Source organism: Mercenaria mercenaria, chromosome 11, assembly GCF_021730395.1.
Source record: "Mercenaria mercenaria strain notata chromosome 11, MADL_Memer_1, whole genome shotgun sequence".
Classification (NCBI taxonomy): Eukaryota; Metazoa; Mollusca; class Bivalvia; order Venerida; family Veneridae; genus Mercenaria; species Mercenaria mercenaria.
Window position 1 is genome coordinate 30,857,573 of NC_069371.1, and position 15,728 is coordinate 30,873,300.

General features: G+C 35.2%; 1 protein-coding gene across 1 annotated transcript in view; it reads left to right on the plus strand.

Annotated features, from left to right (window-relative positions):
* The first annotated feature begins 122 nt into the window (after positions 1–122).
* Positions 123–15,728, plus strand: part of LOC123532967 (transcriptional repressor NF-X1-like) — a 43,614-nt gene continuing 28,008 nt past the window's right edge. Inside the window, exons 1-2 of the mRNA XM_045314600.2 lie at positions 123–268; positions 8,345–8,443. Of these exons, the coding sequence (XP_045170535.2) occupies positions 197–268; positions 8,345–8,443 (171 nt within the window). The 5' untranslated portion in view covers positions 123–196. The remainder of the gene's footprint in view (positions 269–8,344; positions 8,444–15,728) is intronic.

The window sequence follows — 15,728 nt, forward strand, 5'->3', positions numbered from 1 at the left end:
CCAATATTTTTTCGTTCAAAACATTTTTTACATTGGTCTGCTGGTTGCCGACGAATTATTGCTCAACACGTCCAAGAAATTTCAATACTTTCGGGTCTAAATTTAAACATTGAGGTATATATAAATGTTTCACCATGAAGGTTTTCTGTTACATTCTTATCGAAGATAACAGTGCGCCAGTTGTTTCGGGAATTGCATGCAAAGTATAAAAGAATTTGATAGGAAAATGCCACCTGGTCCGCAAAATTTTCAGGAGATGAAGGAAAGGGTTAGGAAGTTTGAATTATTGGGTTGTGTAAAGAAAATTGAAGAGTGACAGCTTGTTTTTCAATATGATAAAGTGAAAGTACATATTTTTTGTATAGAGTAAGGCAGTGGCTAAGGGTCAAATGAATAATTTATTTGTGAAAGTGATATGCTCTCTTGAGGACTCTTGGAAGTGGCTCTGGCAACCGGATATCTACAGGTCGGAGACTTCCCCTGGATTGAGAGACAGTCTCTAGATCTAAACACTGTCTCTCATTTGAAACACAAAATGTCTTTCGATCGAAAGACTGTATTTAGCTTAAGTGTTGAAAAAACATGAACTCATTATTAAAACAATCATTTCATTACAGTCGCATTATTTATTCATTGAAACAACTTGTTATTTCAAGTAAATTTTACAAGAAACACATTGTGATAGAAGTTTGCTTAAGCATAATAATGCTTAAAAAAATTCCCAAAATAATTTTGATTTTGAAAATTTGATTAAAGAAAGATAATTTTCTATACTGGTACTGATGATAAACCCGGACAGATGATAAAGTCGAACACCTTGGAAATATTCAATTGCAATCGGTTATTTATAAAATTGAACACACCATCTAATAGTTTCCACTTACAACACCAACTGGTGTAAACAAAAACAAAATTGGTAAATATTCTGTATAAATAAATGACTTTGTAAAATTTGTATAAAAAATATTTATCCAAAATTACTGGGGAAGAGGGTGTTTTTTTGCGCATGCTCACTGTCAAAACATGAAGGCCTGACATTTGTTAACTTTTCATTACTTGATCAGGAATGACTGTTGCAGCTTTTTTGGGGAAAGTTTCAATATAATAATACCAAGGAAATTTTGTAAATGACAAAGGGTTCGAATTTATCATCAGTGAACGTTCATAAAGTCCCCTTTTTACATACTCCTTTCAGGCCCTCAATTCGTGTGAGTTTGCTTACTAAATATAAATTTGAATTATATAAAGTTTTCAGCAAAGGTTAAGCTTTATTTTGATACCGACCATTGATTTCAATTTGCAGAAATAAAAAAGTTACAGGTAAAAAACCTCATTTTCTGTTCGGGTTTATCATCAGTACCAGTATTTGAAATAAATTTGCGCATTCTAAAAAGAGAGTCTTAATTACTCTTTCAATGATTTTCATTGCTTAAGCTAATTTGAGTCTTTCGATCGAAAGACATTTTGTCTTTCGAACGAGAGACAATGTTTAGATCGAGAGAATGTCTCTCAATCCAGGGGAAGTCTCCGACCTGATCTAGACCCGGATTCTAGAGGTCCAGAAATCAAAAAACTTATTACTGTTTATCGTTATCGTTCTCTTTGTATCTTATTTTTAAATAGATCAATCTTACTTTGGGTTGGAGATAGGCAAAATAATTTGACGGTCAGATTGTTTTATATTTGTGACAGGCATTCTTTAACAGGTCCCAGAAAAGTCACAAATTAGCTATATAGCTAAATCTAGCTATATATAGCTAGAAGTAGCTATAAAACCAATATCAATAATGCAAAATATGTGAAAACAAGATGCAAAATGGTCATAATTACGTCCAAAAGGTTTATAAGATGAAAGACAATAACACAAATCCAAGATCTTTGTAGTCAAATTTTCAATAACTGTGGCAGTATTTTGCGATAAATCATCACTGAATTTTTCACTTGTGATAATCATCGTAGTATAAGACAAATTTATAAATGACTAATCGCAGAAATTTGCAACATGTATTGAAACTGAAACTGCGTAGATCTCCATTCTTTGTGATTGTCTTCTGTCTCATAAACCATTTGAATGGGATAATAATTATTTTACATTTTATATACATATATGTTAAACAATTGTTATTGGTTTTATAGCTAGATTTAGCTAATTTGTGACTTTTCTGGGACCTGTTTAATGGAAGTGTCTAGTCGTCCGGTAATTGATTTCCTAAAGAATAAGACATGATTTTATATAGTTTTAATGTTATTTACTTGAGATATTGATTCTTATCTGTAAACAAAAGTTTGTATAAATACATACAATAAACAGTTACGATAAATAACTGCATTATTCAGCTAATAAAATGGAAGTTTGCCGATCTCAATAATGGCGAAATCGACGTGACGTCACTTATTAAAATCTGTTCATCTTGAGGCTTTTATGGGATCGGAATTTTTAAATTTTAATAACTTTTTCACTGGATTTTCAAAATTAAAACAGTTTTGAAGAACTTTCAATTTTCATATTTTAGTATTCAAATATTTTTTAATGAATTACTGTTTTAAATGACATCTAATTTCAAAAGCGGCAGCGTGATGTTCAAAACTTTAAGAGAAACAGTAGTTAAGCGTTCATAATTAATCCATTTTAATTTGAAATAATCATAGTCAAAATTAATGAATGCATTGCCTTTTTTTAAGCTTTCCATTCTTTAAAAAAAATATATAAATTTGTGTGTTAGAAGTTAAAGTTTCCCGTGCAGAAATATTTTCCTGTTCTCAGGATTATCCTGGGGTATCCTGGGATTCTTTTAGCAAGGCTGCAAGAAAGTCCTGAAGACAGGACTTTAACACTAAAAGACAAGACTTTTGATAGAAAAATTGTCCTGTTCACAGGAAAAAGACAGGACTTTCTCTAAAAGATACAGATTGAAAAATGGTAATTAATTTGAAACATGATCTTGTAATGGTGTAATAAGGTAATTACATCCTGGTGTTGAAGACCCATGTTTTGGGAGAAACTGTATCATTAAGCACTTGTGCTGTGGTGTTGTTGGTGTAACAGGAATATATTGGTAAGTTAACAAATTATTTCTGTATAAACTTTTAGAAATAATACTAAATGTACTCCTTCATTTAATGATTTTACAAAACAATTAAGTTATTTAGAAAAGTAGTTTTCTTTAAAATCAGTCAGAGCATTAAAAAGTGAAATGTGTTACTGCAGTTTAGGTTATCTGTACATGTTTGATCAAAGACAGTTTCACTCTAGTGAACAGATCATAGAATGATAAGAGCTTTTTGCTCAGTATGAAGCTCATAATTTGATGATTCTAGACTAAATAGTAGTACTTTCACCTAGTTTTTTTTTTTGCCATGAGTGCACATATTTGAGCTGATTTAAGATATGCCAAGAAATTAATATTTCTGCTATGACAGGTTGTATTGTTTCAATTTACATGATGTATGCTTTTTAACTAAAAAATATTTTCAATATTAGGAAATGATAATCCTTATATTCTTACTGTAAATACTATTGAACTTTAACAGTCAATTTGTTAACTGTATTCCCGCCAAAGAGAATTTCAAATCATGTTTACAAGGTATTCAATTACATGTTCTGGGGTTTCCTGAAGACAGGACAATTGTCCTGAGATTTCCTGTAATCAGGCATTCCTGGGATTTCCTGAAGACGGGACAATTGTCCTGTAAATAGGCCATTAGAAAAAACATCACTTTTTACAAAATAGCATATGGACATTTGGCTGTAAAATTGGCAATCAATGTTTTATCATTTCTAAAAATAGAATATCAACGGATTTGTAAACAAACACGATCTCTTGCGTTTAATCGACTGAAAAATCAGATAAGTATTGATATTTTAAGTAAATAACATTTAAAACTATATAAATCATTACTTTTTCATTAAGAAATCAATTACCGGACGACTAGAAAATCCCCTGAGGATTTGCTAGCTGTCCGGTAACCGGACGACTAGAACGCAGGCTAGTCGTCCGGTAACCGGACGACTAGACACTTCCTTCTTTAATTTCTTATCATCAAAACTTCGAAGGACCAAAATAATGAAAGGTAAATCATATGACTGTAAAGTTATTGGTTTTATCGCTTGCGCATATTGTGGTGTAGACACTGTAAACGTTAATCGTTTACAGTACATAAACAGATAAATTTGTAATATTTAAAATTTGGAAATTATTCGATAATTTTTACGTAAATCACTGAGGAATTTAATCATCTTTTGACACATACCAGTTTTATTTGAATTTATCTAATATTCGCAACAAAGTAGGCATTTAAACGCAAATCGGCAGCAATGACAATTTCATCGGAAATTTCCTCCACTATTTTGGTCTTTCAAGTGTTTGACGCGAGTGGAGATATTGCCTATAAGAAAAATAACTCAATATTTCCTAGGATCACGTCAAATTTGTTGGACTAGGTTGGAGACAGTGCACAGATTGAACTTTAAAGCTTAACAGCAATTTACAAAATTAGTCACTGTTATTTATTAACTCGAGCAGTAAAACAAGTTCACAATCAAAGTCTAAAGTACGAAAGAAAAGTGTAAGTTTATTACTTTATTCCTTCCAATTCCAAGAAAACACAAATGTGATAATTCAAACTTCCATTACAGAAATCAAACTGCTAGTGAATATTAATAATGTATCATATTTGCTACACGGTATTATTCTAGGGATTATATGATTATTTAATACTTCTGTTTACTGTCACTTGTATTTTTTACATTTAAAACCACACACAAAAAATGAGAGAAAATGTTTGAAATCATCTGTTTTTTATAGATAAATTTTAGTCTCCTTTCATGGAATACTATTTTCAATACTAAGGGCTGTCTATATATCAGGTAATTAATATGAATACTGAAAATTGTATTTTAAGAGGGGAGACTGTAATTTATCTATCAAAAACAAATATGATTAAAAAAATTGCTCTAGTTGTTTTTCTTTTTTGCTTGGTTCATGTATTTGTTTTACTGCTTTAGTAAATAACGATGATTTAAATAAATCACTGTTGAACTCATATTCAATCTGTCTCCAACCCAGAGTAAGAGCTATAATTGATAAAAAAATATTTACAAAAAAAACTCCCATAATAACAGCAACTTTATGACAACTAATCATACCTTTTCCCTAGTAATTACCAAATACAGGTTAAAACAGTAGATAGCTAGTAGCTCATGTATATTGATTACCGGATCCTAGCCACTGCCAAGACCCTTTTACTTTTAGTGTTACATGAGACACATATAATCTGGAAGGTATTTGAATGTAACTTGGAATGTTGGTGACAACAAGGTTATGTTAGTTTTCAGAAAACATCACTAGACAGGAATATAATCTTAGATATTAAGGAGAGTGCCAGCCTGGCTTTCTCTACATTTCTGTAACACTTGAGAGAGCTGAGAAATCATCTGTGACATATCAAAGTGTAAGAAATTGAACTGTCTCTATTTTTAGCTCACCTGTCACAAAGTGACAAGGTGAGCTTTTGTGATCGTGCGGTGTCCGTCGTCCGTCCGTCCGTGCGTCCGTCCGTCCGTAAACTTTTGCTTGTGACCACTCTAGAGGTCACATTTTTCATGGGATCTTTATGAAAGTTGGTCAGAATGTTCATCTTGATGATATCTAGGTCAAGTTCGAAACGGGGTCACGTGCCATCAAAAACTAGGTCAGTAGGTCTAAAAATAAAAAAACCTTGTGACCTCTCTAGAGGCCATATATTTCACAAGATCTTCATGAAAATTGGTCAGAATGTTCACCTTGATGATATCTAGGTCAAGTTCGAAACTGGGTCACGTTCCATCAAAAACTAGGTCAGTAGGTCTAAAAATAGAAAAACCTTGTGACCTCTCTAGAGGCCATATATTTCACAAGATCTTCATGAAAATTGGTCAGAATGTTCACCTTGATGATATCTAGGTCAAGTTCGAAACTGGGTCACATTGCCGTCAAAAACTAGGTCAGTAGGTCAAATAATAGAAAAACCTTGTGACCTCTCTAAAGGCCATATTTTTCCTGGATCTGTATGAAAGTTGGTCTGAATGTTCATCTTGATGATATCTAGGTCAAGTTCGAAACTGGGTCACGTGCCATCAAAAACTAGGTCAGTAGGGCTAAAAATAAAAAACCTTGTGACCTCTCTAGAGCCATATATTTCATGAGATCTTCATGAAAATTGGTCAGAATGTTCATCTTGATGATATCTAGGTCAAGTTCGAAAGTGGGTCACGTGCCATCAAAAACTAGGTCAGTAGGTCAAATAATAGAAAAACCTTTTGACCTCTCTAGAGGCCATATTTTTCATGGGATCTGTATGAAAGTTGGCCAAATGTTCATCTTGATGATATCTAGGTCAAGTTCGAAAGTGGGTCACGTGCCATCAAAACTAGGTCAGTAGGTCAAATAATAGAAAAACCTTGTGACCTCTCTAAAGGCCATATTTTTCATGGGATCTGTATGAAAATTGGTCTGAATGTTCATCTTGATGATATCTAGGTCAAGTTCGAAACGGGGTCATGTGCGGTCAAAAACTAGGTCAGTAGGTCTAAAAATAGAAAAACATTGTGACCTCTCTAGAGGCCATACTTGTGAATGGATCTCCATAAAAATTGGTCAGAATGTTCACCTTGATGATATCTAGGTCAAGTTTGAAACTGGGTCATGTGCCTTAAAAAACTAGGTCAGTAGGTCAAATAATAAAAAAACCTTGTGACCTCTCTAGAGGCCATACTTTTCATGGGATCTGTATGAAAGTTGGTCTGAATGTTCATCTTGATGATATCTAGGTCAAGTTTGAAACTGGGTCAACTGCTGTCAAAAACTAGGTCATTAGGTCTAAAATTATTAAAATCTTTTGACCTCTCTAGAGGCCATATTTTTCACAAGATCTTCATGAAAATTGATCTGAATATTCACCTTGATGATATCTAGGTCAGTTTCGAAACTGGGTCACGTGCGGTCAAAAACTAGCCATAGGTATAAAAATAGAAAAACCTTGTGACCTCTCTAGAGGCCATATTTTTCATGAGATCTTCATGAAAATTAGTGAGAATGTTCACCTTGATGATATCTATGTAAAGTTCAAAACAGGGTCACGTACCTTCGAAAACTAGGTCAAATAGGTCAAATAATAGAAAAACCTTGTGACCTCTCTAGAGACCATATTTTTCAATGGATCTTCATGAAAATTGGTCAGGATTTTTATCTTGATAATATCTAGGTCAAGTTCAAAACTTGGTCACATGAGCTCAAAAACTAGGTCACTATGTCAAATAATAGAAAAAACGATGTCATACTCAAAACTGGGTCATGTGGGAAGAGGTGAGCGATTCAGGACCATCATGGTCCTCTTGTTGTGTTTGCTTGGGTGTATGGGTGCCAGATGACAGATGCATTTTCTAGCTGTAGGCTTTGTATGCAAAGATTTTGACATTTTCGTTTGTTGATTGTGATATTACGTTTTATGAAGCGAAGAGATTTGTTTTCATTGGAAAATATTCTAGTGATGTGTGTATTCCAGTTAAGATCTCAGTGATTTTTTTCCTTATCTTTATAAGTGGTTCCGAATATCGGACCCGTTCACAATTGCAAACGGTCTTCCACAATTTTCAATTGGGTCCCCTGGACCCATTCACAATTGATGTGAAAATCTCTTAAAAATAAAAGAAGCACTGAAAAACTTAGAAGTTTGTTATCGACTTTTGTGAGGAAAAGCGTCTGATTGATCAAGATTTGTTACGTTCGTCACCCTATATTATAGACCCTTGAATGCTAATTCATAGTGCGTTTGGGTATGAATCAGGTACGAATCATTTAAATGGTGTTCTCATTTGTTTTGGAATAAATATATAAATTTAAGTTTTAGATACCTATCTTTTTGCACCCGTATATTCATATTCAATCATTAAACATTTTGATTCACAAAGTATTTAAAAAAACACACAATTAAGGGGGGGAAATCACAATTTTGAGAAAAACGACTCTAATTTTCACAATTTTTCTTGTACCAGACCCATTTACAATTTAAAAAAAAATCACTGGATCTGTAGTTTATTCAACATCAAGATGTTTTGCATTGAGGTCAGATTCTAAGAAACAGCCGTGGAGTAGGTGTTGGGTTTATTTTTATTATTATACCAGATTTTGATATTTTTTAAAATCTATTTTGTGATGCGTAATGTCTGGCATTTGGAATGACTTAACTTATTTCACATTTTTCTAGGTTATTAAAATCTGCTGACATTGGAAGTATGACTGATAGTAAGATGTACCACAGTATTTTCAGCAAAGAGACTGACTGTCAGAATGGGTTTTTTTTTCAGGTTGATGATATGGAAGGACATCATTATATGGATGAAAATGGTTACAGTTATGGTTATGATCCAAACCAGATGTATTATGTAGATCCAAATATGCAGCAGGTACATACTGTTTTTTTTTCAAACTTTTACAAATTATAATGAATTATGTCAGCTATGCAGTATATTTTAGAAGTGGAAATGTTGAGGTAAGTTGTTTGGAGAATACAAAGGAAGGTTTTTGAACTATAAGGACATGCACAAAAGTGTCACTGAAAAGGGTTAGACGAGTTAGGAATAGAGGTAGCATTTATCAGAGGACTTGGTATGGCAACATTATAAAACGGTACAATCGCGGTCCTACGAAAGAGCCATGGGACCAGCCGTTTTTAGCTCACATGTCACAAAGTGACAGTGTGAGCTTTTGTGATCGCGCAGCGTCCGTCGTCCGTGCGTGCGTCCGTGCGTAAACTTTTGCTTGTGACCTCTCTAGAGGTCACATTTTTCATGGGATCTTTATGAAAATTGGTCAGAATGTTCATCTTGATGATATCTAGGTCAAGTTCGAAACTGGGTCACATGCGGTCAAAAACTAGGTCAGTAGGTCTAAAAATAGAAAAACCTTGTGACCTCTCTAGAGGCCATATTTTTCACAAGATCTTCATGAAAATTAGTCAGAATGTTCACCTTGATGATATCTAGGTCAAGTTCGAAACTGGGTCACGTGCCTTCAAAAACTAGGTCAGTAGGTCAAATAATAGAAAAACCTTGTGACCTCTCTAGAGGCCGTATTTTCCCCAAGATCTTCATGAAAATTGGTCAGAATGTTCACCTTGATAATATCTAGGTCAAGTTTGAAACTGGGTCACGTGCCTTCAAAAACTAGGTCATAGGTCAAATAAAGAAAAAACCTTGTGACCTCTCTAGAGGCCATATTTTTCATGGGATCAGTATGAAAGTTGGTCTGAATGTTTATCTTGATGATATCTAGGTCAAGTTCGAAACTGGGTCAGCTGCGGTCAAAAACTAGGTCATTAGGTCTAAAAATAGAAAAACCTTGTGACCTCTCTAGAGGTCATACTTTTGAATGGATCTTCATGAAAATTGGTCAGAATGTTCACCTTGATGATATCTAGGTCAAGTTCGAAACTGGTTCACGTGCCATCAATAACTAGGTCAGTAGGTCAAATAATGAAAAAACCTTGTGACCTCTCTAGAGGCCATATTTTTCATGGGATCTGTATGAAGGTTGGTCTGAATGTTCATCTTGATGATATCTAGGCCAAGTTTGAAACTGGGTCAACTGTGATCAAAAACTAGGTCAGTAGGTCTAAAAATAGAAAAACCTTGTGACCTCTCTAGAAGCCATATTTTTCACAAGATCTTCATGAAAATTGGTCAGAATGTTTACCTTGATGATATCTAGTCAAGTTCGAAACTGGGTTATGTGCCATCAAAAACTAGGTCATAGGTCAAATAATAGAAAAACCTTGTGACCTCTCTAGAGGCCATATTTTCATGGGATCTGCATGAAAGTTGGTCTGAATGTTCATCTTGATGATATCTAGGTCAGTTCGAAACTGGTCAACTGCGGTCAAAAACTAGGTCATTAGGTCTAAAAAATAGAAAAACCTTGTGACCTCTCTAGAGGCCATACTTTTGAATGGATCTTCATGAAAGTTGGTCAGAATGTTCACCTTGATGATATCTAGGTCAAGTTTGAAACTGGGTCACATGCCATCAATAACTAGGTCAGTAGGTCAAATAATGAAAAAAACGTGACCTCTCTAGAGGCCATATTTTTTTATGGATCTGTATGAAAGTTTGTCTGAATGTTTATCTTGATGATATCTAGGTCAATTCAAAACTGGTCACATGAGCTCAAAAACTAGGTCACTATGTCAAATAATAGAAAAAAAAAACGACGTCATACTCAGTTCAAAACTGGTCATGTTGGGACAGGTGAGCGATTCAGGACCATCATGGTCCTCTTGTTTTTTTTTAGCTCACCTGTCACAAAGTGACAAGGTGAGCTTTTGTGATCGCGCGGTGTCCGTCGTCCGTCGTCCGTCCGTGCGTCCGTCCGTGCGTCCGTCCGTCCGTCCGTAAACTTTTGCTTGTGACCACTCTAGAGGTCACATTTTTCATGGGATCTTTATGAAAGTTGGTCAGAATGTTTATCTTGATGATATCTAGGTCAAGTTCGAAACTGGGTCACGTGCCATCAAAAACTAGGTCAGTAGGTCTAAAAATAGAAAAACCTTGTGACCTCTCTAGAGGCCATATATTTCACAAGATCTTCATGAAAATTGGTCAGAATGTTCACCTTGATGATATCTAGGTCAAGTTCGAAACTGGGTCACGTGCCTTCAAAAACTAGGTCAGTAGGTCTAAAAATAGAAAAACCTTGTGACCTCTCTAGAGGCCATATATTTCACAAGATCTTCATGAAAATTGGTCAGAACGTTCACCTTGATGATATCTAGGTCAAGTTCGAAACTGGGTCACGTGCCTTCAAAAACTAGGTCAGTAGGTCAAATAATAGAAAAACCTTGTGACCTCTCTAGAGGCCATATTTTTCATGGGATCTGTATGAAAGTTGGTCAGAATGTTCATCTTAATGATATCTAGGTCAAATTCGAAACTGGGTCATGTGCGGTCAAAAAATAGGTCAGTAGGTCTAAAAATAGAAAAACCTTGTGACCTCTCTAGAGGCCATATATTTCATGAGATCTTCATGAAAATTGGTCAGAATGTTCATCTTGATAATATCTAGGTCAAGTTCGAAACTGGGTCACGTGCCTTCAAAAACTAGGTCAGTAGGTCCCAAATAATAGAAAAACCTTGTGACCTCTCTAGAGGCCATATTTTTCATGGGATCTGTATGAAAGTTGGTCTGAATGTTCATCTTGATGATATCTAGGTCAAGTTCGAAAGTAGATAATGTGCCTTCAAAAACTAGGTCAGTAGGTCATATAATAGAAAAACCTTGTGACCTCTCTAAAGGCCATATTTTTCATGTTATCTGTATGAAAATTGGTCAGAATGTTCATCTTGATGATATCTAGGTCAAGTTCGAAACTGGGTCAACTGCGGTCAAAAACTAGGTCAGTAGGTCTAAAAATAGAAAAACCTTGTGACCTCTCTAGAGGCCATACTTGTGAATGGATCTTCATGAAAATTGGTCAGAATGTTCACCTTGATGATATCTAGTTTAAGTTTGAAACTGGGTCATGTGCCTTAAAAAACTAGGTCAGTAGTTCAAATAATAAAAAAAACCTTGTGACCTCTCTAGAGGCCATACTTTTCATGGGATCTGTATGAAAGTTGATCTGAATGTTCATCTTGATGATATCTAGGTCAAGTTTGAAACTGGGTCACGTGCGGTCAAAAACTAGGTCAGTAGGTCTAAAATTACGAAAATCTTTCGACCTCTCTAGAGGCCATATTTTTCAATGGATCTTCATGAAAATTGATCTGAATGTTCACCTTGATGAAATCTAGGTCAATTTCGAAACCGGGTCACGTGCGGTCAAAAACTAGGCCAGTAGGTATAAAAATAGAAAAACCTTGTGACCTCTCTAGAGGCCATATTTTTCATGAGATCTTCATGAAAATTAGTGAGAATGTTCACCTTGATGATATCTAGGTAAAGTTCAAAACAGGGTCACGTACCTTCGAAAACTAGGTCAATAGGTCAGATAATAGAAAAACCTTGTGACCTCTCTAGAGACCATATTTTTCAATGGATCTTCATGAAAATTGGTCAGAATTTTTATCTTGATAATACCTAGGTCAAATTCAAAACTTGGTCACTATGTCAGATAATAGAAAAAACGAAGTCATACTCAAAACTGGGTCATGTGGGAAGAGGTGAGCGATTCAGGACCATCATGGTCCTCTTGTTCAATGGATCTTCATGAAAATTGATCTGAATGTTCACCTTGATGATATCTAGGTTCGTTTTGAAACTGGGTCATGTGCGGTCAAAAACTAGGCCAGTAGGTATAAAAATAGAAAAACCTTGTGACCTCTCTAGAGGCCATATTTTTCATGAGATCTTCATGAAAATTAGTGAGAATGTTCACCTTGATGATATCTAGGTAAAGTTCAAAACAGGGTCACGTACCTTCGAAAACTAGGTCAATAGGTCAAATAATAGAAAAACCTAGAGACCATATTTTTCAATGGATCTTCATGAAAATTGGTCAGAATTTTTATCTTGATAATATTTAGGTCAAGTTCAAAACTGGGTCACATGAGCTCAAAAACTAGGTCACTATGTCAAATAATAGAAAAAAACGACGTCATACTCAAAACTGGGTCATGTGGGAAGAGGTGAGCGATTCAGGACCATCATGGTCCTCTTGTTGTAATATTGCATTTTCGTTCGAGCGCAGCATAGGAAATTTCCTTATGTATGCGACACCATAATATCTACATGTCATAACAACTACCTAAATGTACACGTTGTGATATTTACACATGTAATTTTTGTATCGGAGTACATGTATACCAGTTTCATATGTATATCTGGGTTTACTACAAAAAAAATCTTCAAATCTAATTCAAATATGAACTCAGAGAGTATCTGGAATGTAAAATGTAAAAATGAGGACGGGATGTGTTTTTTAACTTTTTATTCACTATACATAAAACATAAATGCATACATAAAACATATACAGGAACGCATAAGTTGCCTATTCCGATTCAGCTGTCCTTCCAGATGACCTTGACCAGGGTTTTTTTCCGGCTGTTTTTATAGCCGTTTTTCGACTGTATTCCCAATGCCAAAAAGTATGTATTTTCCCCAACATTTATGCAAAAATTCCCAATCTACATTCTGAAAAAAATTTCATCAAAATTGCACAAAAAATGACCAAGTTATGGACAATTTCGTAATGGCAGTATGTTAAAGATGGTCTACAATGTGAAACAAGTGTACGAGAAAGTGCTTACAAGCCTTACACACATCCTCACTGTATATAATGGGACTAAATATTTCCCACTTTGGAACATTTACGCGTCAAAATTCCCAATTCTGGGGGTATATGCTATGTTCCCAAATTAGCTAGAAAAAACCCTGTGGACCTTCACTGAATTGCACGGAATATTATAAAACGACAATTTACAGACGATCAGGACTTTAATATTCATTCTTATCTTCTTTATGCAGTGATTGTATGAGACGTGTAGGTATCGAAGCATGTGTGACTGATGTGCCATCCGATCCGATATTTATAGGAGAAAAGATTAAAAGATTAAGCACTCTGATGTCAAGTAACTTGTGTCAGAGTTAACAGCGTATGTGTTTCGCATTTAATTGGCAAGTTTTCACTCTTTAATTACTGTTTACGCCCAGCTAATGGACAGTGACACTTTCCACTCTAAAGCGTTTTTCACACTTCACTGTGACAACCGTTCAACATAGCGCTGGACTTGACACTTGAAGAATAGAAGGTGTGAAAACTTAGCCGGTACAGGTATTCGTTAAATTGCAACTCAAACAAGTTGAAAACAGGCTGTAAGGGCATAACAATATATTCGTAGGAGCGCATTTTTCGTAAAACTGCGACTTTATAACATAGAAATAAGAAGGAAAGCAGCCAGGACCACAACACCTTTTCGTAGTATACCGGTATTTTGTTAAATTGTGATTCGTAGCACCTCGAATGCACTGTATTTGTATTTGTACTGCTTTATTTTGTTCAGTATTGAAAAATTTTTAAAGAAATTATGGGATAAATTTGGCAAATTATTTTTTTAGCTCACCTGTCACAAAGTGACACGGTGAGCTTTTGTGATCGCGCGGCGTCCGTGCGTGCGTGCGTCCGTGCGTCCGTAAACTTTTGCTTGTGACCACTCTAGAGGTCACATTTTTCATGGGATCTTTATGAAAGTTGGTCAGAATGTTCACCTTGATGATATCTAGGTCAAGTTCGAAACTGGGTCACGTGCCGTCAAAAACTAGGTCAGTAGGTCTAAAAATAGAAAAACCTTGTGACCTCTCTAGAGGCCATATATTTCACAAGATCTTCATGAAAATTGGTCAGAATGTTCACCTTGATGATATCTAGGTCAGGTTCGAAACTGGGTCATGTGGGGTCAAAAACTAGGTCAGTAGATCTAAAAATAGAAAAACCTTGTGACCTCTCTAGAGGCCATATTTTTCATGAGATCTTCATGAATATTGGTCAGAATGTTCACCTTGATGATATCTAGGTCAAGTTCGAAACTGGGTCACGTGGGGTCAAAAACTAGGTCATTAGGTCTAAAAATAGAAAAACCTTTTGACCTCTCTAGAGGCCATATTTCTCAATGGATCTTCATGAAAATTGGTCAGAATGTTCACCTTGATGATATCTAGGTCAAGTTCGAAACTGGGTCACATGGGGTAAAAACTAGGTCAGTAAATCTAAAAATAGAAAAACCTTGTGACCTCTCTAGAGGCCATATTTTTCATGAGATCTTCATGAATATTGGTCAGAATGTTCACCTTGATGATATCTAGGTCAAATTCGATACTGGGTCATGTTGGATCAAAAACTAGGTCAGTAGGTCTAAAAATATAAAAACCTTGTGACCTCTCTAGAGGCCATATTTCTCAATGGATCTTCATGAAAATTGGTCAGAATGTTCACCTTGATGATATCTAGGTCAAGTTCGAAACTGGGTCATGTGCGGTCAAAAACTAGGTCAGTAGGTCTAAAAATAGAGAAACCTTGTGACCTCTCTAGAGGCCATATTTTTCAATGGATCTTCAGGAAAATTGGTCAGAATGTTTACCTTGATGATATCTAGATCAAGTTTGAAACTGGGTCATGTGGGGTTAAAAACTAGGTCAGTAGATCTAAAAATAGAAAAACCTTGTGACCTCTCTAGAGGCCATATTTTTCATGAGATCTTCATGAATATTGGTCAGAATGTTCACCTTGATGATATCTAGGTCAGGTTCGAAACTGGGTCACATGGGGTCAAAAACTAGGTCAGTAGGTCAAAAAATAGAAAAACCTTGTGACCTCTTTAGAGGCCATATTTCTCAATGGATCTTCATGAAAACTGGTGAGAATGTTCAGCTTGATGGTATCTAGGTCAGGTTCGTAACTGGGTCATGTGCGGTCAAAAACTAGGTCAGTAGGTCTAAAAATAGAAAAACCTTGTGACCTCTCTAGAGGCAATATTTTTCACGAGATCTTCATGAAAATTGGTGAGAATGTTCACCTTGATGATATCTAGGTCAAGTTTAAAAGTGGGTCACTTGCCTTCAAAAACTAGGTCATTAGGTCAAATAATAGAAAAAGCTTGTGACCTCTCTAGAGGCCATATTTTTCAATGGATCTTCATGAAAATTAGTCAGAATTTTTTATCTTGATGATATCTAGGTCACATGTGCTCAAAAGCTAGGTC